This window comes from Bufo bufo, chromosome 4 (assembly GCF_905171765.1).
Source record: "Bufo bufo chromosome 4, aBufBuf1.1, whole genome shotgun sequence".
Lineage (NCBI taxonomy): Eukaryota > Metazoa > Chordata > Amphibia > Anura > Bufonidae > Bufo > Bufo bufo.
Genome location: NC_053392.1, coordinates 9,331,584 through 9,356,046, shown reverse-complemented (window position 1 = coordinate 9,356,046; position 24,463 = coordinate 9,331,584). Strand labels below are relative to the sequence as shown.

General features: G+C 44.1%; 1 protein-coding gene across 24 annotated transcripts in view; it reads left to right on the top strand.

Moving 5' to 3' along the window:
• The window catches only part of LOC120998305 (gastrula zinc finger protein XlCGF26.1-like), a 4,064,644-nt gene that overhangs the window by 2,190,256 nt on the left and 1,849,925 nt on the right, over positions 1-24,463 (top strand). For 23 of the 24 annotated variants that reach the window (XM_040428942.1, XM_040428938.1, XM_040428939.1 and 20 more), the window contains one exon: positions 5,962-7,913. The exons of the other annotated variant lie outside the window; for it this stretch is intronic. In XM_040428942.1, coding sequence (XP_040284876.1) covers positions 5,962-7,895 — 1,934 coding nt within the window. In that variant the 3' untranslated portion in view covers positions 7,896-7,913. Of the gene's footprint in view, positions 1-5,961; positions 7,914-24,463 lie in introns of those variants that run through there. 24 annotated transcript variants of the gene reach the window in all.

Here is a 24,463-nt window from a genome sequence, read left to right as displayed (position 1 = left end):
ACAGGAGGGAGGAGAGGACTACAACTCCCAGCATGTCCAGCCCGTTATTATGTGATATCAGAGGACATTACAGGAGGAGGTAGGAGAGGACTACAACTCCCAGCATGTCCAGCCTGTTATTATGTGATATCAGAGGACATTACAGGAGGAGGTAGAAGAGGACTACAACTCCCAGCATGTCCAGCCTGTTATTATGTGATATCAGAGGACATTACAGGAGGAGGTAGGAGAGGACTACAACTCCCAGCATGTCCAGCCTGTTATTATGTGATATCAGAGGACATTACAGGAGGAGGTAGGAGAGGACTACAACTCCCAGCATGTCCAGCCTGTTATTATGTGATATCAGAGGACATTACAGGAGGAGGTAGGAGAGGACTACAACTCCCAGCATGTCCAGCCTGTTATTATGTGATATCAGAGGACATTACAGGAGGAGGTAGGAGAGGACTACAACTCCCAGCATGTCCAGCCTGTTATTATGTGATATCAGAGGACATTACAGCAGGAGGTAGGAGAGGACTACAACTCCCAGCATGTCCAGCCTGTTATTATGTGATATCAGAGGACATTACAGGAGGAGGTAGGAGAGGACTACAACTCCCAGCATGTCCAGCCTGTTACTATGTGATATCAGAGGACATTACAGGAGGAGGTAGGAGAGGACTACAACTCCCAGCATGTCCAGCCTGTTATTATGTGATATCAGAGGACATTACAGGAGGAGGTAGGAGAGGACTACAACTCCCAGCATGTCCAGCCTGTTATTATGTGATATCAGAGGACATTACAGGAGGAGGTAGGAGAGGACTACAACTCCCAGCATGTCCAGCCTGTTATTATGTGATATCAGAGGACATTACAGGAGGAGGTAGGAGAGGACTACAACTCCCAGCATGTCCAGCCTGTTATTATGTGATATCAGAGGACATTACAGGAGGAGGTAGGAGAGGACTACAACTCCCAGCATGTCCAGCCTGTTATTATGTGATATCAGAGGACATTACAGGAGGTAGGAGAGGACTACAACTCCCAGCATGTCCAGCCTGTTATTATGTGATATCAGAGGACATTACAGGAGGTAGGAGAGGACTACAACTCCCAGCATGTCCAGCCTGTTATTATGTGATATCAGAGGACATTACAGGAGGAGGTAGGAGAGGACTACAACTCCCAGCATGTCCAGCCTGTTATTATGTGATACCAGAGGACATTACAGGAGGAGGTAGGAGAGGACTACAACTCCCAGCATGTCCAGCCTGTTATTATGTGATATCAGAGGACATTACAGGAGGAGGTAGGAGAGGACTACAACTCCCAGCATGTCCAGCCTGTTATTATGTGATACCAGGGGACATTACAGGAGGAGGTAGGAGAGGACTACAACTCCCAGCATGTCCAGCCTGTTATTATGTGATATCAGAGGACATTACAGGAGGAGGTAGGAGAGGACTACAACTCCCAGCATGTCCAGCCTGTTATTATGTGATATCAGAGGACATTACAGGAGGAGGTAGGAGAGGACTACAACTCCCAGCATGTCCAGCCTGTTATTATGTGATATCAGAGGACATTACAGGAGGAGGTAGGAGAGGACTACAACTCCCAGCATGTCCAGCCTGTTATTATGTGATATCAGAGGACATTACAGCAGGAGGTAGGAGAGGACTACAACTCCCAGCATGTCCAGCCTGTTATTATGTGATATCAGAGGACATTACAGGAGGAGGTAGGAGAGGACTACAACTCCCAGCATGTCCAGCCTGTTACTATGTGATATCAGAGGACATTACAGGAGGAGGTAGGAGAGGACTACAACTCCCAGCATGTCCAGCCTGTTATTATGTGATATCAGAGGACATTACAGGAGGAGGTAGAAGAGAGGACTCCATTTCTTTTTTTTTTACTTCATCCAAAGCTCCGCCCCCTGCACTGATCACATGACGGTGACATCATCACAGGTCCTTCTCTACCACTTCTCTCCACTGCTGAGCTCCGCCCCCTGCACTGGTCACATGACAGTGACGTCATCCCAGGTCCTTCAGCTCTTGCAGTGCAGCAGATACAGAGCAGGTCCTGGTCGGTAGTCACTGCTGTGGTGTCTGGAGCCTCTTCTTCTCTCTGGTATCAGCCATTTCTCCAGAATCCCCCTTTATCCCCGATGCTGGGGGCTCTGAGAAGCGGGGTCTCTCCAGGAGCAGTAAGTGCGGTTCTGGATCTCACTAATGCTCTTGTCCCTGGAGGATTTCCAGCCTCTCCTCTCCTCATAAAGGCGCCTGCAGTACTAGAAGCCTCCAGCTCCTCCAGGTCTCTCCTCTTCTCCTGAATGACCACCAAGGATGGACAGGAAGGAGATCAGCAGAAGAATATTAGACCTCACCTTGGAGATCATCTCCCTGCTGAGCGGAGAGGTAAACTTTTCTAGATTTCTCTCCTCTTTATTGTATTCTGTAACAAGTCAGACATCGGGAAGGAGAATCCATCATAGGAAGTGATAGGAAGAGTCCAGGGTCCTGGAGAACGGCCTCCAGACCTTCCAAGTGATGGAGAACCTGAAGATCAGCCACCAGTATGGTCAGTGATGGATCATGGAGACCAATAGTCATGTTGTAGGAGCCATGAGAAGGTAAGTAGGCACGTTGTACCCAGGAGGAGAGGAAGCAGAGGAGGAGATGGCCGGAGTGTGGCCTGGAGGGAGGATTTCTACCACTAGTCTGACATCTAGATGATACTGGACTATAACAAGGAGGCCTCCACTACGTCTAGATGATACTGGACTATAACCGTAGATCCAGATTCAGGAAGGAATTTCTTTCCCTAAGTGTCTCTCTCCATCCACAGGATTTCACCATAGTGAAGAAGACACCGGGAGGGACTCCCATCATCCATGAGTCAGGAGGGTGGAGCAGGACCCCCATCACTGAGCCTCCCCCCCTGATACATGAGCAGAAGATCCTGGAACTCACCCACAAGATGATGGAGCTGCTGACTGGAGAGGTGACACTGCTGGGAATGCTGGGAAATTCTCCAGTAACAGCACTGGAGGGGTCTGGGTGATGACGGTGTCATTGTGTTGTCAGGTTCCTGTAAGGTGTCAGGATGTGGCGGTCTATTTCTCCATGGAGGAGTGGGAGCATGTAGAAGGACACAAGGATCTGTACAAGGAGGCCATGATGGAGGCTCCCCGGCCTCTGACATCACCAGGTAAGAAGAGACGAGGTGAGAAGAGGCCGTGTTAGAGCCTCAGTCCGGTCATGTGCAGTGTGTACACGCGTGTAATGACATGTAATGTAGGAACGGGGTAAGAGGAGATCTTCCTGATTATAAAGGTCTAAGGGTCACATAGATTAAATATCATCTGATCATCACATAAACACTCATTGATATAAAGATACCGCAACCAGAAATGTCGGATTACTATAAACTCGTCCCACAGTTCTGTGTCGGGCAGACATGTAAATGATCACAGGTGCGGTCTGATTAGACACTGGGTCTTGCCACAATAGGACATAAAAGTGCTTCCCCCACTGTCCTTTAAAAAATGCTTGCAGAGGCTACTTTTGGGTAGTGTACATGCCTCTACAATGCTCTCAAAGACAATTTGCCCAGTTGACAGACTTTGAGAGGGGAACATCATTGGAGGAGGGTGGATGGTTGTTTTGCCATCTCGGCCGTCCTGACCCCGCTGTTAGGAAGTGTTGAGAGCAGTGGTTTCCGGAGGGCGCACACATAGCGACCAGGCTCCGGTCGGCCCAGACAGACATTTATAGAGAGGATTGTTTGATCTACCAACAAGCTTGAGCAGCTCCCACAGTTTAGTTGTGCACCATCCAGACACAGGTGGCCTCTTCATTACACCCTCTGTCTCTGTCCGGACCATTTCTAAATATTTAGTAGTAGGAAATGTGGTGTCACTGCGTCCATTACATGTCCTACCATTGACAGCCAGTCACCGTCACCTTCATCTTCAGTGGTGTCTTGAACAAGAAACCTGGACTGCTACGGACTGGACCTCTCCTTTAGTGATTAATCCAGGTTCTGTTTGGGATCTGAGGAAGGTTGGGTTGGAGTATGGAGGCCTCATGGTGAGCACTTCAATCCTGCTTGTACTGTGGAGCCACACACTGCCCCCACTGCAGTCTGATCATCGGGGAAGCCATCACATATGACAGTCGTGACCCATAGTAGTGATACAAGGACACTAACAGCTCAGTGATATGTGCAGGACATCCTGCCACCACATGGGCTCCTCTCATGGCAGGGCTGACAAATGGCATTTTTAGCAGGATAATGCTCGGCATACGGATCTTATACACCTCCATGCCCAAACATATCTCATCTTGTATCCAGGCCAGAGGCCGTATCTCATCTTGTATCCAGGCTAAAGGCCGTATCTCATCTTGTATCCAGGCTAAAGGCCGTATCTCATCTTGTATCCAGGCTAGAGGCGCCACCCAGGGTCCTAGAGCCTCCTTTTTTATTTATCCTTTTTCCTCTAATATTGGAGTCACTTACATTTCTCATCGTTACAGTCACACATAGAAAGCTTCTTCCCAACATCTCCTTCTCAGAGCGGATCTTTTTGGTAATAAGTGTATATAATATAGTCACTGTGTTATCTCTTGTAGATACCGACTCCAGGAGGAGAAATCCCCCCGAGAGATGTTCCCGTCCTCTGTATTCCCAGGACTGTCCAGAGGAGAAGCCCCCAGAGAACCCTCAGGTAGATGGAGCTGAGCCCTATACACATCTATATAGAGGGGTCCTGCAGTCATAGAGGGGTCATAGATGGTGGGGGTCTCTTATGTGGATCTGTTAGATTTCCCACCTGTCTGCTGTATTGTACTGAATTGTTACAGATGACAAATCAGGGGGAAGATGTGACTGATATTAAAGTGGAGGATGAAGAAGAGCGGATGATGGGCGATCCCCCGTGTAAGAGTGAGGTGGAGGAGGACATTCCAGTCCATGTGACCACAGGTATGGAGTAATGAATGGAGGAAAGGAATTGGGAGTGATGTGTGTTATCCTCAGCTAGGTCTTATCAGATGCCGGGTATTACGTAGGACATTACTTTCACTCTATAATCCCGTCCTGGCACAAAAATGGTTGAACTGTTTAAAAATAAAATTATAAACGTAAAGCCTGAAACAATGAAGTTTATGTGATTAACCTGATGAGTGGTAAAAACCAACAGACTGAGAGAGGGTAGAAATATTGGGATCAGAAGGATCTACTATCCTGTGTGGAGACTCTTCAGATCAGGTGGATTGAACCCAAGCGGTATGTAGGTGATATAACAGGGCCCACACTTGGACAGGAAGTGGTCGTCAGGGTCAGAGGTCATCCAGCAGGAAAATTTACCTGCTTTTTAGTACAAAAATTTGTACCAGACCACTTCCAGATTTTCCAGAAACGTGAAATATTATCAGTTTTTTTATTACAATCTATAAATGGAGAGAAACAGAGCTGGATCGCACATCCACAAGCTATGCTTTGATCTAATAACCTCGCTTCTCAGCGCAATATTCAGTGTACTGCCCCCTATACTGGATGCTTATGCAAGAGGCATTAGTGTAAATTTTGATCAAAAGGCATAAGCCCACTCACCGCGTCAAGGTTGCCTCTTTGAGTGAGACCTACTCTAAACTTGGCACAACGACCTCTGAATTTGTTAGATGTATCCTTTCCTATGGGGAGGGGGGCACTTCAGTTATTTTCTCTTGTATCTAATTTTATATCATGTCTATTTCTGCCTACTTATTAATCATGTATGTTTGTAATTAATTTAATAAAGATTATTTTGATATATTTAAAATAGCAGTATTCCAGGCTGTTTCTTTTTGGTTCAGGTAGTGATATTGGGTCCATGGATGATAATTTATATATAAGGAGAGGTGTTTGTAGGTTATTCATAAGGAGACATTACTCTGATTGCATATCCATTCCTTCTCGTTACAGATCTAGCATATAATCCACCTAATCAAGAGGAACCTTCTCCTGAGCTATCACAGATTGTTACTACAAGTACTGGGAAGAAAGGGGGTGCAAAGTTTCAATGTGGGGAATGTGGGAAACAGTTTAGATATAGTGCAGGTCTTTCTGTACACAGAAGATGTCACACAGGAGAGAAGCCATATTCATGTTCAGAATGTGGGAAATGTTTTAGACACAAATCACATCTTGTGATACATGAGAAAAGACACACAGGAGAGAAGCCATATTCATGTTCAGAATGTGGGAAATTGTTTATAAGAAAAGCAGATCTTTTCTATCATGAGCGAGTTCACACAGGAGAGAAGCCATATTCATGTTCAGAATGCGGGAAATGCTTTAGAAGCAAATCGGAACTTGTTGTACATCACAGAATTCACACAGGAGTGAAGCCATATTTTTGTTCAGAATGTGGGAAATGTTTTAGATATGTATCAAATCTTGTGAATCATAAGAGAGTTCACACAGGGGAGAAGCCGTATTCATGTTCAGAGTGTGGAAAATGTTTTACAAAGAAAGTGTATCTTGTTATACATGAGAGAATTCACACAGGAGAGAAGCTATATTCATGTTCACAATGTGGTAAAGGCTTTATAAAGAAATCATGTCTTGTTACACATAAGGTAATTCACACTAAAGAGAAGCTATATTCATGTTCAGATTGTGGCAAATGCTTTACATATAAATCAGAGTTTTTAAGCCACAAGAGAATTCACACAGGAGAAAAGCCATATCCATGTACAGTATGTGGGAAATGCTTTAAAAGTAAATCAAATCTTGTTAAACATGAAAGACTTCACACAGAAGAGAAGCCATATTCATGTTCTAATTGTGGGAAATGTTTTGCAACTAAATCAGATCTTTTAAAACATGAAAGAATTCACACGGGAGAGAAGCCATATTCATGTTCTAATTGTGGGAAATGTTTTACAACTAAATCAGAGCTTTTAAAACATGAAATAATTCACACGGGAGAGAAGCCATATTCATGTTCTAATTGTGAGAAATGTTTTGCAACTAAATCAGAGCTTTTAAAACATGAAAGAATTCACACGGGAGAGAAGCCGTATTCATGTTCTAATTGTGGGAAATGTTTTGCCACTAAATCAGAGCTTTTAAAACATGAAAGAATTCACACGGGAGAGAAGCCATATTCATGTTTAGAATGTGGGAAGTGTTTTAGAACTAAAACATATCTTGTTAACCATGAAAGAATTCATACAGGAGAGAAGCCGTATTCATGTTCTAATTGTGGGAAATGTTCTGCAACTAAATCAGATCTTTTAAAACATGAAAGAATTCACACAGGAGAGAAGCCATATTTATGTTCTAATTGTGGGAAATGTTTTGCAACTAAATCAGATCTTTTAAAACATGAAAGAATTCACACAGGAGAGAAGCCGTATACATGTTCAGAATGTGGGAAGTGTTTTAGAACCAAAACGTATCTTGTTAATCATGAAAGAATTCACACTGGAGAGAAGCCGTATTCATGTTCTAATTGTGGGAAATGTTTTGAAACTAAATCAGATCTTTTAAAACATGAAACAATTCACACAGGAGAGAAGCCGCATTCATGTTCTAATTGTGGGAAATGTTTTGCAACTAAATCAGATCTTTTAAAACATGAAAGAATTCACACGGAAGAGAAGCCATATTCATGTTCAGAATGTGGGAGGTGTTTTAAAACTAAAACATATCTTGTTAGACATGAGCGAAGTCACACAGGAGAGAAGCCGTATTCATGTTCAGAATGTGGGAAATGTTTTATATATAAATCCCATCTTGTTAGACATAAGCGTAGTCACACAGGAGAGAAGCCATTTTCATGTTCAGAATGTGGGAAATGCTTTACAAATAAATACAATCTTGTTCTACATCAGAGAAATCACACAGGGTAAAACCATTTTGATGATTTGTATAAGAATAATGGTTTACAAGGAAATTCATCACAGAACCATATTCTTGTTTGGAATGGGGGAAATGTTATAAGAGCGCAGTATGACTTCTATCTCATCAGGTTATTCACAGACAGTTCACAGGTCTGTTTACTGTCAGAGCAGTGAAGAAAATTGTTCCCATGGACCTTGCTTCTTCTTACTGTATTCATACCTCCACCCACACTGCAGGACAATGCAGAGGGACATAGTGTGAGGGGAAGGACAATCCATGGAGACTTTTATATAAAATATGTGGACATATCGATATTTGATGGCGATTGGTGCATTATATAAAGATAACGGTGATGGAAGAGACGTAAACAATAAACTGAATTTGCAGTAATGCTAACCTCTGAGCATGGTGGCTTCAGGGCCCTTTACACGGGTGAGAATCTAAAACATAATAGCTAATGACTGTTCATAGGAATGCTTATGAAGCGGTGTAAATGTACCGCTGATTACCCGATAAACAAGCATAATGGTCGTTCATCGGGTCATCCGATCGTTTGTGCATAAACAGAATCTGCTGCCGGGAAACGACGAGTCATTATGGGGAAGATCGATAGCATTAGTGATCACTCCTCCCCATACTCTGGAGGAGATCGCTGAATGTAAAGGCACTGGTCTCCTCCACCAGCAAGCAGCAGATTGTCGAGAAGGAACGCTTCCTTCCCAATAATCTTCTGCTTTGTCGTCCCATAGAAGGGACCTTTACTGATCAGCGCTGTTAGGCCTGTACTACACCAACAGATTTTCTGACCAATCATTGGTTAGCTGCCCATTTACACACACACACACATCTTTTGTTATACACACTATGACAGAGTGACTTGAGAAGTGGTGGATGGAGTATATATTTGTCCAAGGTTTCTCACTTCATGGTTTTATTAAGCAACCAGGATATGTGAATGGCAGCGATCTGCTGTTGTCTGTTAGGGTTTGTTAAAAACCTGCTTTCAGGGCCTGTTTTGCTGGAGTGGGGAGACAAGGGTGGGGCCCCCACTCCATCCGGACAGTCCGGGTCTTGGGCTGTACATATTAATTAGTATTCAGGAGCCCAGACACACCTTGCTTTCTCAGCCTGGGAACAGGTCATCTGCTTGGAGCCTGTGAGAGCACTTCAAGAGTTACGGCCTGATGTTGAGTTTGGTGCCCGGTATTAGGCCTGCACTGGGTCAGTGATGACCCGCTACCTAATCCCTTACAACACCAAGTATTGATCTGATTGGATAGAAATTGGTCAGATAATCTGTGGGTGTAATACATTACCTTGCAGCACTGGGTTCCTGGGTATTCATCTGACCAAGGACAACATCTGCATGGTTTGTATGTTCTCCCTGTGTTTGCGTGGGTTTCCGCTTTCCTCTCACAACCCAGAAACATATTCAGAAGTTAAAGGTTTTGGCCACCATTTTCAGAAATGTGCTGGAAACATACAGTTTACTAATACAATGTCTGTAGAACATCTTCTCCAAAGTCCTTATTATACTGCTGCCTCTAACTGGCCTCATTGCTTGTACAATTCTACCATCCTAAACCTGGCTACATTACCAGACCCACCCATCAATGGTCTTCATTGACTAACAGGATGTAAGAGACAGGCGAAAAAGATGACAGTGAAAAGGTGGCAAAAGTCTAGGCTAGACGTTTACACACTGTCACATTGGTATAGGGGAGATGGGATGGGGAAGAGAAAAGGGAAAAGAGGAGCAGGTGGACTGGTGTAGCGCCAGTCTCTAAATAATCAGTGGTCCCTTGATGATGGTAGCAGGGAATGACAGGTGGTGAAAATTTACCCGTGGGTGCCCAGTCAGATGGAAAATTATATATAAACCTATAGGGGCAAGTACCCAAATTACACGCATATAAATACAAGATGAGATGGACATACAGTACAGACCAAAAGTTTGGACACACCTTCTCATTCAAAGAGTTTTCTTTATTTTCATGACTATGAAGGCATCAAAACTATGAATTAACACATGTGGAATTATATACATAACAAACAAGTGTGAAACAACTGAAAATATGTCATATTCTAGGTTCTTCAAAGTAGCCACCTTTTGCTTTGATTACTGCTTTGCACACTCTTGGCATTCTCTTGATGAGCTTCAAGAGGTAGTCCCCTGAAATGGTCTTCCAACAGTCTTGAAGGAGTTCCCAGAGATGCTTAGCACTTGTTGGCCCTTTTGCCTTCACTCTGCGGTCCAGCTCACCCCAAACCATCTCGATTGGGTTCAGGTCCGGTGACTGTGGAGGCCAGGTCATCTGGTGCAGCACCCCATCACACTCCTTCATGGTCAAATAGCCCTTACTTTCAAAGTTTTCCCAATTTTTCAGCTGACTGACTGACCTTCATTTCTTAAAGTAATGATGGCCACTCGTTTTTCTTTACTTAGCTGCTTTTGTCTTGCCATAATACAAATTCTAACAGTCTATTCAGTAGGACTATCAGCTGTGTATCCACCTGACTTCTCCTCAACGCCACTGATGGTCCCAACCCCATTTATAAGGCAAGAAATCCCACTTATTAAGCCTGACAGGGCACACCTGTGAAGTGAAAACCATTTCAGGGGACTACCTCTTGAAGCTCATGAAGAGAATGCCAAGAGTGTGCAAAGCAGTAATCAAAGCAAAAGGTGGCTACTTTGAAGAACCTAGAATATGACATTTTCAGTTGTTTCACACTTGTTTGTTATGTACAGTTGTGGCCAAAAGTTTTGAGAATGACACAAATATTAGTTTTCACAAAGTTTTCTGCTAAACTGCTTTTAGATCTTTGTTTCAGTTGTTTCTGTGATGTAGTGAAATATAATTACACGCACTTCATATGTTTCAAAGGCTTTTATCGACAATTACATGACATTTATGCAAAGAGTCAGTATTTGCAGTGTTGGCCCTTCTTTTTCAGGACCTCTGCAATTCGACTGGGCATGCTCTGAATCAACTTCTGGGCCAATTCCTGACTGATAGCAACCCATTCTTTCATAATCACTTCTTGGAGTTTGTCAGAATTGGTGGGTTTTTGTTTGTCCACCCGCCTCTTGAGGATTGACCACAAGTTCTCAATGGGATTAAGATCTGGGGAGTTTCCAGGCCATGGACCCAAAATGTCAACGTTTTGGTCCCCGAGCCACTTAGTTATCACTTTTGCCTTATGGCACGGTGCTCCATCGTGCTGGAAAATGCATTGTTCTTCACCAAACTGTTGTTCGATTGTTGGAAGAAGTTGCTGTTGGAGGGTGTTTTGGTACCATTCTTTATTCATGGCTGTGTTTTTGGGCAAAATTGTGAGTGAGCCCACTCCCTTGGATGAGAAGCAACCCCACACATGAATGGTCTCAGGATGCTTTACTGTTGGCATGACACAGGACTGATGGTAGTGCTCACCTTTTCTTCTCCGGACAAGCCTTTTTCCAGATGCCCCAAACAATCGGAAAGCGGCTTCATCAGAGAATATGACTTTGCCCCAGTCCTCAGCAGTCCATTCACCATACTTTCTGCAGAAGATCAATCTGTCCCTGATGTTTTTTTTGGAGAGAAGTGGCTTCTTTGCTGCCCTTCTTGACACCAGGCCATCTTCCAAAAGTCTTCGCCTCACTGTGCGTGCAGATGCGCTCACACCTGCCTGCTGCCATTCCTGAGCAAGCTCTGCACTGGTGGCACTCCGATCCCGCAGCTGAATCCTTTTTAGGAGACGATCCTGGCGCTTGCTGGACTTTCTTGGACGCCCTGAAGCCTTCTTAACAAGAATTAAACCTCTTTCCTTGAAGTTCTTGATGATCCTATAAATTGTTGATTGAGGTGCAATCTTAGTAGCCACAATATCCTTGCCTGTGAAGCCATTTTTATGCAACGCAATGATGGCTGCACGTGTTTCTTTGCAGGTCACCATGGTTAACAATGGAAGAACAATGATTTCAAGCATCACCCTCCTTTTAACATGTCAAGTCTGCCATTTTAACCCAGTCTGACATAATGATCTCCAGCCTTGTGCTCGTCAACATTCTCACCTGAGTTAACAAGACGACTACTGAAATGATCTCAGCAGGTCCTTTAATGACAGCAATGAAATGCAGTGGAAAGGTTTTTTTGGGATTAAGTTCATTTTCATGGCAAAGAAGGACTATGCAATTCATCTGATCACTCTTCATAACATTCTGGAGTATATGCAAATTGCTATTATAAAAACTTAAGCAGCAACTATTCCAGTTTCCAATATTTATGTAATTCTCAAAACTTTTGGCCACGTATATAATTCCACATGTGTTAATTCATAGTTTTGATGCCTTCAGTGTGAATCTACAATTTTCATAGTCATGAAAATAAAGAAAAGTCTTTGAATGAGAAGGTGTGTCCAAACTTTTGGTCTGTACTGTACATGGGGAAACGGTAGTCCCTTCTGCTTAGATAAGCACCCAGGGGATTAGAAATGGTGGTCCCTTTGTTGGCATAATAGAAGCAGAAGCTTATAGAAACAAGAAGGTCTAAGAGAAATGAAAGGTAAATAATAAGTAAATAAAATAAATATCAACTCACTTCGCTGGGGTGTTGTCTCCAGGATAAAGCTCAAGACACCTGGGACGTTAAACCCCCCCGGCCAGGATCGCATGTAGCATGGTGGAGATTCACGGCAGCACACACATCCAGGGCTTCTGGTAAATCTCTTTTATTCAGTAATATGCGGCTCAACGCGTTTTGGGGGCTACTTGTACTAATACCCCCTTCCTCAGGAGCAGATAATATTTAAAAACAATAAAGAACATATTGATCAACAATGATATATAAATACACACCTATGCATAGGCTAATCTAATCAACGAAAAAATATATATAATAATAATAAAAAAAAATGTTTTCATAAAATATATATTATAGGAATTTTTTTTAAAACATAGGAAAAACCCAAATGGCCACAAAATGAGATGCCCTCACTTAAAACAGGAGTATATATACAACATGGAGTCTATATAGGTACAAAGGCTCCATATAGATACGCTTAGACATAGGCCCTCAAAATATGGTGTGTGGTGATTGTCTCGAGAGTACACAATGAAATGGATAATTGATAAATAAAGAGTGATTAAGTTGATGATAGATGATAAAAAATAGATGATAATAAAAAATGATACTGCTACAAAAAAGATATTATTATTAACCTCTTCAGGACACAGGGCGTACAGGTACACCCTGAAGTCCTGGTACTTAAGGACACAGGGCGTACCTGTACGCCCTGTGTATTTCTGATCACTGCCGCACGGCGGGTGGTGATCGGAAGCCGGTCCCTGCTCAAATCATTGAGCAGGCACCTCGGCTAAATGCGCGGGGGGGGGGTCCCGTGACCCCCCCATGTTGGCGATCGGCACAAACCGCAGGTCAATTCAGACCTGCGGTTTGCGGCTTTTCCTGCGGTTGCGGTGGCGGCGGGAGGAGGTGCCATCGGGTCCCCATGCGGCTGTAGGGGGGATCCGATGGCATGGAAGGAAGCGCAATGCCTAAGGAAGGCATCGTGCTGCCTTCCGGTGAAGAGCCTGTGAGATCCAGCCCCCTGGATCTCACAGGCCGGAAGCTGTATGAGTAATACTCACTGTATTACTCATACAGCCAATGCATTCCAATACAGAAGTATTGTAATGCGTTGTAAAGGATCAGACCCCCAAAAGTTCAAGTCCCAAAGTGGGACAAAAAATAAAGTGAAAAAAAAAGTTGAAAAAATAAAGTCCCCCCCCCCCCAAAAATTAAAAGTTTCAAGTAAAAATAAACAAAAACGTAATTTTCCCCAAATAAAGTTAAAAAAATTAGTAAAAAATAGGGGGAAAAAAAAATTGACATATTAGGTATCGCCGCGTGCGTATCGACCGGCTCTATAAACATATCACATGACCTAACCCCTCAGATGGACACCGTAAAAAAAAAAAAAAAAACTGTGCTAAATAAACCATTTTTGTCACCTTACATCACAAAAAGTTCAACAGCGAGCGATCAAAAAGGCGTTTGCCCACCAAAATAGTACCAATCTGTCACCTCATCCCGCAAAAAATGAGCCCCTACCTGAGACAATCGCCCAAAAAATAAAAAAAATATGGCTCAGAATATGGAGACACTAAAACATCATTTTTTTTGTTTTAAAAAAGCTGTTATTGTGTAAAACTTACATAAATAAAAAAAAGTATACATATTTGGTATCGCCGCGTTCGTATCGACCTTCTCTATAAAAATATCACTTGACCTAACCCTTCAGATGAACACCGTAAAAAATAAAAAATAAAAACTGTGCTAAATAAACAATTTTTTGTCACCTTTACATCACAAAAAGACAACCCCCAGCGAAGTGAGTTGATATTTATTTTATTTAGTTATTATTTACCTTTTATTTCTCTGAGACCTTGTTTTTATAAGCTTCTGCTTCTATGATCCCAACAAAGGGACCACCATAACTGAAAACACAGCTAGAAAAACTGCCATGAAAACCTACGTGTGATGCTAACGGGAGAGATAATCCACTGATAGAGATGTGGATATCATTCTTGATCAGTAAAGATGGCCCTCATATCCTCCAGCTCCGGACAACGCCTTATTTATTCAAGCAGGGAACAAAGCACGAAGGTTTCGCCTATCCAAGAGGACCCTCCTCCCAGATGTGTCACACATGATGTATTCTGTACTGATATTAATGTGAAGCCATTACAATATGGCGCTGGTCCCAAGATGTTTACACAGTTCACATACTAAAGTTTGTAAAATAATGCACAATGCTCAGACGCCAAGTGTTATCTTTTTTCCTGTTTTTATATTTTAGCCAATGAAACAATGTCACGAGCCTCAGTAGAGGAACGCCCTCTCTGATGATACATAAACGACTTAACTTCCTGTAATAAAACGATGACTGCTTTGACCCTGCCTGGTGTCAGTGTTGTTTCTTCCATGCATGTAAAATCCAGGATTAAGACAATTTGGAGCAGTAGAGCAAATATATTTGGCTCTGATTGAGAGCAGCTTTAACACCACTGCCGACATTTTCTTCTGTGGATAAAAAAAGCTCTGTGGTTTTACCTTTTTAGTAAATGATTGTAGAGTTAATGGGGGACATTTACTAAGCATGTTGCGCCAGAATTATGGCGTAAAATGTGCCAAAAAGGCATTTTAATTTGCACAAAATCAACTGTTTTCCTCATAAAGAAGGCATCACAGCACAAATGAGTTATAAATGTCAAAGTGGGCGGGGCTGACAAATTGGCGCATATTACAGTCAGTAAATTATCATTCAACAAAAACAAAACAATGACAAAAGTCACATTTTACAAGTGGCGTGCGCCTTGTGATATATGAGGTAACACAAATCACCACTTTTGATTTGTAAATGACGCCATTATTGATAAATGTCCCCCCAATGTGTTTTCTACTCAGTTCCTTCTTCTTTATCTTCTTCTATGAAGATCAGATATTGATGTCCCTATATTATAATAGACTAATTACACGCGGCGTCCTCACAGTAGTAGTCGGAGACCCTTCAGACCCCACAATCGTGTAGTACTGAAGGGGCTGAGAATGATGTAAGGAAACCTAAGACAACATGAGGCCATTCTAGTTGTGTTACCTCCACAGAACAGGGCCTACATAAAGGTTCCTGACACAGTCACCCCCATCATCATGCTCTGTACATTATGTGACATTGGATTGACAAGTATAAAAGATGGCAGAACCATAATAAAGATATTTGGATGACATTTTGGTACCTAAGACCGTGAAAGATATTTTCAACTGTTGAGCTTCAAGCTGTTTATGAAATATTGTGATCTCTCTTACCAGGGTGGATGAGACCTAACCACAGACCATTTAAACAGGCCTTGTAGCATGCATCTCACCTGCAGACAGTCACAGGTGATTGGCCCTCCTCAGAGCAGAGAGAACTGACTTAGCTTATTCAGAGGTGATGTTCAGAATCCAGGAGAACTACTTATTTATGGAAAGCTCCTAGTAGGCGTGAGGAGTCTTATAGTCCTGACAATGCTCTTCTGGGTTTCTGGGGAAAAGGATTTGCAAATTAGCTCTCCTTCCAAGAGCTATTATCCAAGTTATACTCCAATCTGTGGCATGTCAGATTGAAAGGAAAGGTTTTTTTTGCTACACGAAACCTAAAAAATTGGATAAAGTTATGTGGGGTGATTGTTTGATGCCTCCTGTTCATCGATGTGCCAGCTATCACCACTTGTCACAAACTGAGAGGGACAGAATCCTTGAACTGAGAGGCCTTAGTTTATCACTGCAGTAGACCTCTATGTGTCTAGTTGAGATGTCAGCACTGTTCAAAATTGTGTGTCCTGGTGGTTGTGAGGACAATGGCAAACTGGAATGACAGCAAGAGGTGCACAGAGGTAAACCTCTGCACAGATGGATCGTCTGATAAGAATGCCGCATAGTAATCAATGCTATACTGAAATTGGATGTCACATTTAGGGCGGCAAACAGTGTCTACACAAACCACGAGAAGGCTATGAGCCAGACGTCCAGCTATACGTATTTCATTGACCTTACGCCAACAAAGACTTGAGAGAAACAATATGAGCCCTAAGAGACCCCTGAGTGTCATACACAGATTTTGAGGCCAGTTGGAGCAATTTTGATTCAGGTTGAACTTATTTGTACTTGAATTACATTTTCTGACTGATTCATTCGAAACAGACCCAAAACGAATTTCAAGAAATTCGGTCATCTCTAAGGCTGAGACATTCTCAGGATCCATCTTTATCCCTCCAGTAGACATAATAGATGCCAAGAAAGGCAACACATAGCATTCAATTAGGAATTTCTCCAGTTTGGCATACAAATGATTGTTTCAAAGTCAGAGTAGCACTGAACAAACCTGTAGACGGCGAGTGTCCAAATCACTCTTTAGGTCGTTCTGTGCACAGAAGGAGGGGAATGGCAGTGTTTAGGATGCACATAAGCTGTTGTCACGACAAGTGGGGATAAGAGGAACACCAAGTAAACAGACTAGGCCCCAAAGCTAGGGAGGAGGGAATGGTAACCTCCTAACAATCCCTGAGCCTCTCCCTGACTGCTGACAGTATGAGCAAGTCCTGATGGTGAATGAACTCATACGCTGGAACCTAAGCCCTGCTGACACTGTAGCAAACCCTAACTTAGGGAGTGGGGAATGAGACAGCCAGTACCTTCCACCGTGAAGGGACCAGCGTCTCCCTGAGACCTAGCAGCAACATACGCACAAAGGAGACAGGAGAACTTAGCTTGAGACGAGCGGGAAGTAGAGGATCCACAAACAACCAGTATAGAACTCCAGAAGGAAAATATCAACCGCAAAGTCAGCAGTATGAGGCGGACTTAAATAAAGCCTCTTAAACAGCTAACGAGCAGAACCTGTGGAGAGGTGGGATCCTGTCACGGGTAGAGTAACGGGTATCAAGATAGAGCGGAGGTGCACCCCCTGAGCTGCCACCTGGTCCCCTGTCCCTGCCTACTTGCACCACCCGCCCTAGGTGATGGAGCGCAACTCGGCGACAGTCCCTAACCTACTAAGTGCAAGCAGAGAGAAAGAGACAGCAGGGAAGAGGACAGCCACTGAGAAGTAACAATAAGCGGACAAGAGGTAGAACAAAAACGGAAGGCGAGGCGGGTCAACTAGCCAAGGTCAGTCCAGGAGGTCACGTCAGAACAAGGGAAGAGGCAAATACAAATCCGTAAACAAGCCAAGGTCAAAATCCGAAAGGTAGCGTCAAGGTACAGACAGCAGGCAGAAGAGGTGTCAAGAGGCGGATCGAGGTTCAATTCCAGAGGTCGCTTAATAACATTAAAGTACACAGCCTATAGGACGAAAATCACAGGCAACCTGTAGCCAGCAGGCCGCCTGTATATATAGTGGGGAGTCAAGGTCATGTGACGTGGCCAGTGTCACATGACCGACAGACAAACAAGTCGAGAGCCGAGTGATCAGCTCGGCGCTCAAGGCAGACCTAGGAGCAGGGAGCCTCCCAGCTAGCAAAGCCGCCCTGGGAACGAGGCCAAACACAGATCCTCGCTCCCGAAGCTAAGCAGCAGGTCTGTGGCTGATGGGAGACCGAGTGCGCCTTTGGCGCCCCGTTACAGATCCTGCCCACAACAAACAGAAGGGAGACACAGAAAGACCTGTCAGATAGATTCATGTGCTGCAAGTCTATCCGATCTTCTCAGATCTCTCACAGGGCAGGTAGTGACAGCTGTACTGTCTTATTGGCTGCCTGCTCCAAATTACAAGCTGTTAGTTTATCGTGCACGGAAGAACCAAACTGATACCAAGTATCAAAACTCCTTTATTACAGGAAGTTAAGCAGTTTTTATATCATCAGAGAGGGCGTTCCTCTACTGAGGCTCATGCCATTGTTTCATTGGCTAAAATACAAAAACAAGAAAAGAGAGAACACTTGGCTTCTGCGCATTGTGCATTATTTTACAAACTTTGGTATGTAAACTATGTAAACATCTAGGTGCCAGCGCCATATTGTAATGGCTTCACATTAATATCATGACATCCTCAGAATAGCTTCACATTAATATCATGACATCCTCAACAGTCCGCCCTTTTGAAGCTATTTCAATTGGCCGGACGCTGTCCCTAATCTGAGTAGGTTCTACAATCTGTCCCATTGTACCTGTTGGTTGTTTCACCACTTTGGAATTGGATAGGCTCCCTCGTAATGGACTTATACAATGGGAAGTCAGATTCTCACCTATCCCTAATACAGAATATATGGGGGCGATGTTGAGTGGTGGATGCTTAGTTGGGTTTCAGTCTTCACAATAATCGAGAACTTGAACATAAAAATGATTAATACTGAGAATCTTTGGGCCATACTATCAATGGATCACTGGGCTGGAAGTATCGGACTGTAACCGCTTTGTTCTTCCTTTTACACAACTTTTTCACGGCCCAGAAACCTATTTTTACTATCTCATTTATGATCCATATTCTTTGAGTCAGGATCAACAGCCGCACAAGGGGGAACAAGGAACACCATCCTTTCCAGTCTCCGGACTCAACACTTTCTTGCAATGACTGGGGTAGATCCAATTAGGCGTGTCTTTTTACCACCACCCAATCTCCACAAGTGGGTGGGTTCCTGGTACTTTTTCAGCATCTGAAAGTGAAGCAAAAACTCGAGAATGTATTTTAGTCAAATGCTTGTGCAAACCGATCACATAATCTGTCAGACAACCATGTTGCATCTGGAGCTGCTGTGGGAAATACAATCCTGTCCTAGGGACTGACTCAAAAAGGACCCTATAGGGACTAAGGCCTGTCTTACAGTTAGGGGTATACCTTACTAAAAATAGGGCTACCAGCAGGCACTCTGTCCATGGCTTACCAGTCTTTGCAATGGCTTTTTGAATCTTTAACTTTAGTGTCCCGTTCGTTTTTTTTTTTTCCTACCCTACTGCTGCTTTGTGGATGGTACGTAAGCATGTAAGGCGTGTTGTACACCCAAAGCCTTCATCATCTCCTGCATCACTTCACCTGCAAAGGGAACACCTGTGTCACTTTCAATGATCTCAGGTACCCCATACCTGCATACAACCTCGGCCATAATCTTCTTTGCTGTCTTCTAGGCGGTGGCCTTAGCTTTAGGGTTTTCTTCTGGCCATCCTGAAAACAAGTCATTACACACCAATACATACTCATTCACGCCTACCTTGGGTAGTTGAATGTAGTCTGCAAGCATTAAGATGGATACAAGGGGCGAGGCGTGTATTTCTGGGGTACCTTAACCACCTTGCCCTTGTTGTTCTGGGCACAAATCATACATCCTTGAGTATATCTGGCTCCTACAGTGCTGAACCCTGGGACATACTACATATTGTTTTGTTTTTTTGACTGGTGCGTCACTCCATGGGTTGCCTGTGCCATGGTGGGTTAGAGGGACCTGGGAAGGCATAGTTTCCCTTGGAACTGTATTAGGCCTTCCTCATTATCAGTTCCTCCTTTTGACATCCACTGGTCCCTTTCCTCCTTCCCCGCCTGGTTCTGTAAGGTCTTAAGAATTTCCAGGGAGACAGGAGGAGTTATTTCAGGGACCTGAGCTATGTCCACTAAGGCAGGGGTCTGCCTAGGCAATTTGGCAACCGTTTTTGCCGCCTGTTCTGTCCAGGCTTTTCCCTTTGCCTCCTCTTAGTCTGTTTTACAGTGGCCTTTCGTTTTTATCACCACCACTCGAGTTGGCAACATGAGGGCTTCCATCAGAGGCCTCACCGCTTTCCCATTTTTGATGGGTTTAGCTGAAGCGGCCAGGAAGTCTCTGGCTTTCCAAATGGAACCATAGTCTTTGGCTATCTCAAAGACATACCTGAAATCAATGTAAATGTTGGCTGTTTTTCCCTCTGCATATCTGCAAGCCATCTTCAAAGTCTTTAGCTCTTGGGCAGACGTGTGGTGGTAAGCACTCTGCTTTAGAGTCTCATGTGGAGTCACCACTGCCCAACCTGTGTAGTACCTGACATCCTGGCCATACTTCTATCCATCCACAAAGAGCACATGATCTGGATTATCTAATGGCTGATCTACCACATGGTCAAATCCCTCTGTGTCTTGTGACACCTTCTGCAAACAGTCATGAGCCTCTTCCTCTGGATCTGGAAGAAAAGTTTTTTTAAGTGCAATAACTCTTCCCTCCCCCTTGTTCCAGAGGCAACAGGGCGGCTGGATTCAAAGTATTACACCTTTGGACAGTAACATTGTCAGGCAACAAAATGGAACACTGCATTCTCAAACGGTGGGCAACAAAAAGATTTAATATGTAATATCATGAGGAGCAAGCACATCGATTTTGTGGTTCAGGACTATCTCAGAGCTTTTATCAAGCATGGCTTGTACAACTGCTACAGCTCTGATGCAGAAAGGGGCACCTCTGGCCACGGGGTCAAGTCGGGCTGAATAATATGCCACAGGGCGTTGTTGCTGGCCATACAGTTCAGTGAGGACAGCTGAGGCATGGCCATTCACTTCTGTACACTATAATCTAAATGTATCAAAATTGCCAGCTTTAGGGCATAAAGGCATCTACCACCTCAACTATAAGGTGGAAGGCACTAAAAGACAAACAATCATAAAGAGGCTGCATCAAACTTGTGTATCCAAGGATTGCAATAAGAAACAAGGCCCTGGGCAAAGGTATGTCCTCCACAGCCTTCTTACATTCAGGGAAAGATGTTTCACCCCAGGAAGGTAACAGTAAAGCAGCAAAACTGAAGGTATTTTTTCTTTTTATTTCTCACCTTGCAGCCATGATCGGCTAAAAAAAGGACAGGAGTGACATGGCTGCAGTATTCATACTGGGCAAGTTCTGGCCCCCCCGTGGCTGTACCACCCAGGTATGCTGTTTACCCTCATGTGCGAAGGCAAACAAATACCAACTGTCTGGATGTAGTGGTGCTGAAAAGAGAACATTTGCCTAATCAATCACAATGTAGTGGGTAGAGGTAGCGGGAACCTGAGCCAACAAGGCGTGTGGATTGGGCACAATGTGGGTGTTAAAACTGTTGCTTCATTGACAGCACGTAGGTCATGTACCATCCGGTACTGGGTGGGTTTTTCCCTTCTCACTTTTCTTTTTCACTGGGTACCAAGGAGTGTTACAAGGGGATACAATCTCCTTGATAACCCCCTTTTTCAAAAAGTCTCGGACTGTTTGAGATATGGCATCTGACTGTGCCATACTCAAGAGATACTGCATCTTCCTGGGAAGTGGGGTGCCAGTTTTCATCACCACTTTCACAGAAGGGACTAGAAGCTTGCCAACATCTGTGATTCCAGTAGCCCACAGGTAGTCCGACAGTCCCACAAGAAGGGCTTCCTTTCATGTTCTGAGAATAATGACATAAACATGGACCAGGGTGTTTTATCACTAACGGCCAACAAACAAAGTTCCTGGTCATTGAGGGCACCTGTTAGTTTCACAGTGCCATCCTCCTGGTATGAAATGCTGGCACATACTTTTGCAAGCAAGTCTGCACCCAGGAGGCAACAGGTGTCGGTGTCACTGACCAGCAAACGGGCAAACACTTCTTCGTTAAGGGCAAATCTAACACGGATGGGTTCTGTTAAAATGGAGTGTACAGTCGTAGCCCAAAATTTTGAGAATGACACAAATATTAGTTTTCACAAAGTTTGCTGCTAAACTGCTTTTAGATCTTTGTTTCAGTTGTCTCTGTGATGTAGTGAAATATAATTACACGCACTTCATACGTTTCAAAGGCTTTTATCGACAATTACATGACATTTATGCAAAGAGTCAGTATTTGCAGTGCTGGCCCTTCTTTTTCAGGACCTCTGCAATTCGACTGGGCATGCTCTCAATCACCTTCTGGGCCAATTCCTGACTGATAGCAACCCATTCTCTCATAATCACTTCTTGGAGTTTGTCAGAATTAGTGGGTTTTTGTTTGTCCACCCGCCTCTTGAGGATTGACCACAAGTTCTCAATGGGATTAAGATCTGGGGAGTTTCCAGGCCATGGACCCAAAATGTCAACGTTTTGGTCCCCGAGCCACTTAGTTATCACTTTTGCCTTATGGCACGGTGCTCCATCGTGCTGGAAAATGCATTGTTCTTCACCAAACTGTTGTTCGATTGTTGGAAGAAGTTGCTGTTGGAGGGTGTTTTGGTACCATTCTTTATTCATGGCTGTGTTTTTGGGCAAAATTGTGAGTGAGCCCACTCCCTTGGATGAGAAGCAACCCCACACATGAATGGTCTCAGGATGCTTTACTGTTGGCATGACACAGGACTGATGGTAGCGCTTACCTTTTCTTCTCCGGACAAGCCTTTTTCCAGATGCCCTAAACAATCGGAAAGAGGCTTCATCGGAGAATATGACTTTGCCCCAGTCCTCAGCAGTCCATTCACCATACTTTCTGCAGAAGATCAATCTGTCCCTGATGTTTTTTTTGGAGAGAAGTGGCTTCTTTGCTGGCCTTCTTGACACCAGGCCATCTTCCAAAAGTCTTCACCTCACTGTGCGTGCAGATGCGCTCACACCTGCCTGCTGCCATTCCTGAGCAAGCTCTGCACTGGTGGCACTCCAATCCCGCAGCTGAATCTGTAACATCCCAGAGTATGTCACGAAACTCTGTCACCCAGCTTCATGATGTTAAGATGTGAATGTGTTAATATCCTGTGTAATCTCACTGTGCATTGCCATGCCTATATCTGTATTTTATATATTTGCTGTAATTTCCATGTACACCAGCAGGTGGCAGCAGTATGTAGCAGATAGTCTGTAGGAAAGTTAGTATACCTAGACTGGAATAGACCATTTCAGGCTAGCTTCCTGTCACAAGCAGACAGCTGAGAGGCTCTGACAGGAGCCGTTCAGATCCTCCCCCTTGAGTTTCTTTGTTTTGGTTTCTGTTCCTCACCTCGTTAGGCTATCTCAGCTGTCATGCAGTCAGACTCATTACCTCCCTTTATATTCTCCCCCATAAGGTAGTTGGGTGTGGCTGATACTACTTCCTGGAATGAGTGTGCATGCTGACTTCAGCTCCCAGCTACCAGTTCTCAGTTGTCTTCAGATAAGTGCTGTTTTGTATTTATGATTTTCTGTTGTCTGGATCCAGGGGACCCTGACTCCCTCCGTGTCTGTGTAGGGAGCCGGTGGTCGTGTCCCCTCACTATTGTAGGGCCTTCAGGTTAAGATAGCCGAGGTACGTGGATATGCGCCCATTCACCTTTAGAGTGGTCGCATAGGCTGAGCACTAAGGGAGAGCGGCAGGTCGATTGCAGGGGTCTCCCTTTATGTTCCTTAGTTGTGGATCCAGTGAGTCATCATTTGTTATTTGTATCATCTTGTTTCCTGTACACCATCCGTGACATTATCAGCCACCAAAACCGTCTCAAGCATGGATCCGGTTTCACTTTTGGCTGAACGCTTCCAGGGTCTTTCATTGGAGGTAGCTGATCTCCGTAAGACTTTTTCTCAGTTTCAAGTGACCGGTTCAGCTTGCGTTCATGGAGTTTGTGCTGAGCCTAAGATTTCGCTCCCGGATACGTTTTCCGGGGGTAGTGAGAATTTTGTACGTTTTAGAGAGGCTTGCAAACTCCATTTTCGCCTTCTTCCCCATTCTTCCGGTGATGAAGAACGGAGGGTGGGGATCATTATATCGCTGCTCAGGGGTAATGCTCAGTCCTGGGCCTTTTCCCTGCCGGAGGGGGCACAACCCCTCCGTTCAGTGGATGAATTCTTTTTAGCCCTGGGTCAGATATATGATGATCCGGATCGTATTGCTCTGGCTGAGTCTAGACTACGTCTGTTATGCCAGGGTAAACAATCCGCAGAGATATACTGCTCAGAATTTCGGAGATGGGCAGCAGATACGGGTTGGAATGATGCTGCACTCCGAAGTCAATTTTGCTATGGTCTTTCTGAGGGATTGAAAGATGCATTTGCCTTTCATGAAAGACCTACCTCCTTGAATTCTGCTATGTCTCAGGCTGTTCGTATTGACAGGCGTCTTAGAGAAAGAGGAGAGATTTCTCCTTCTTG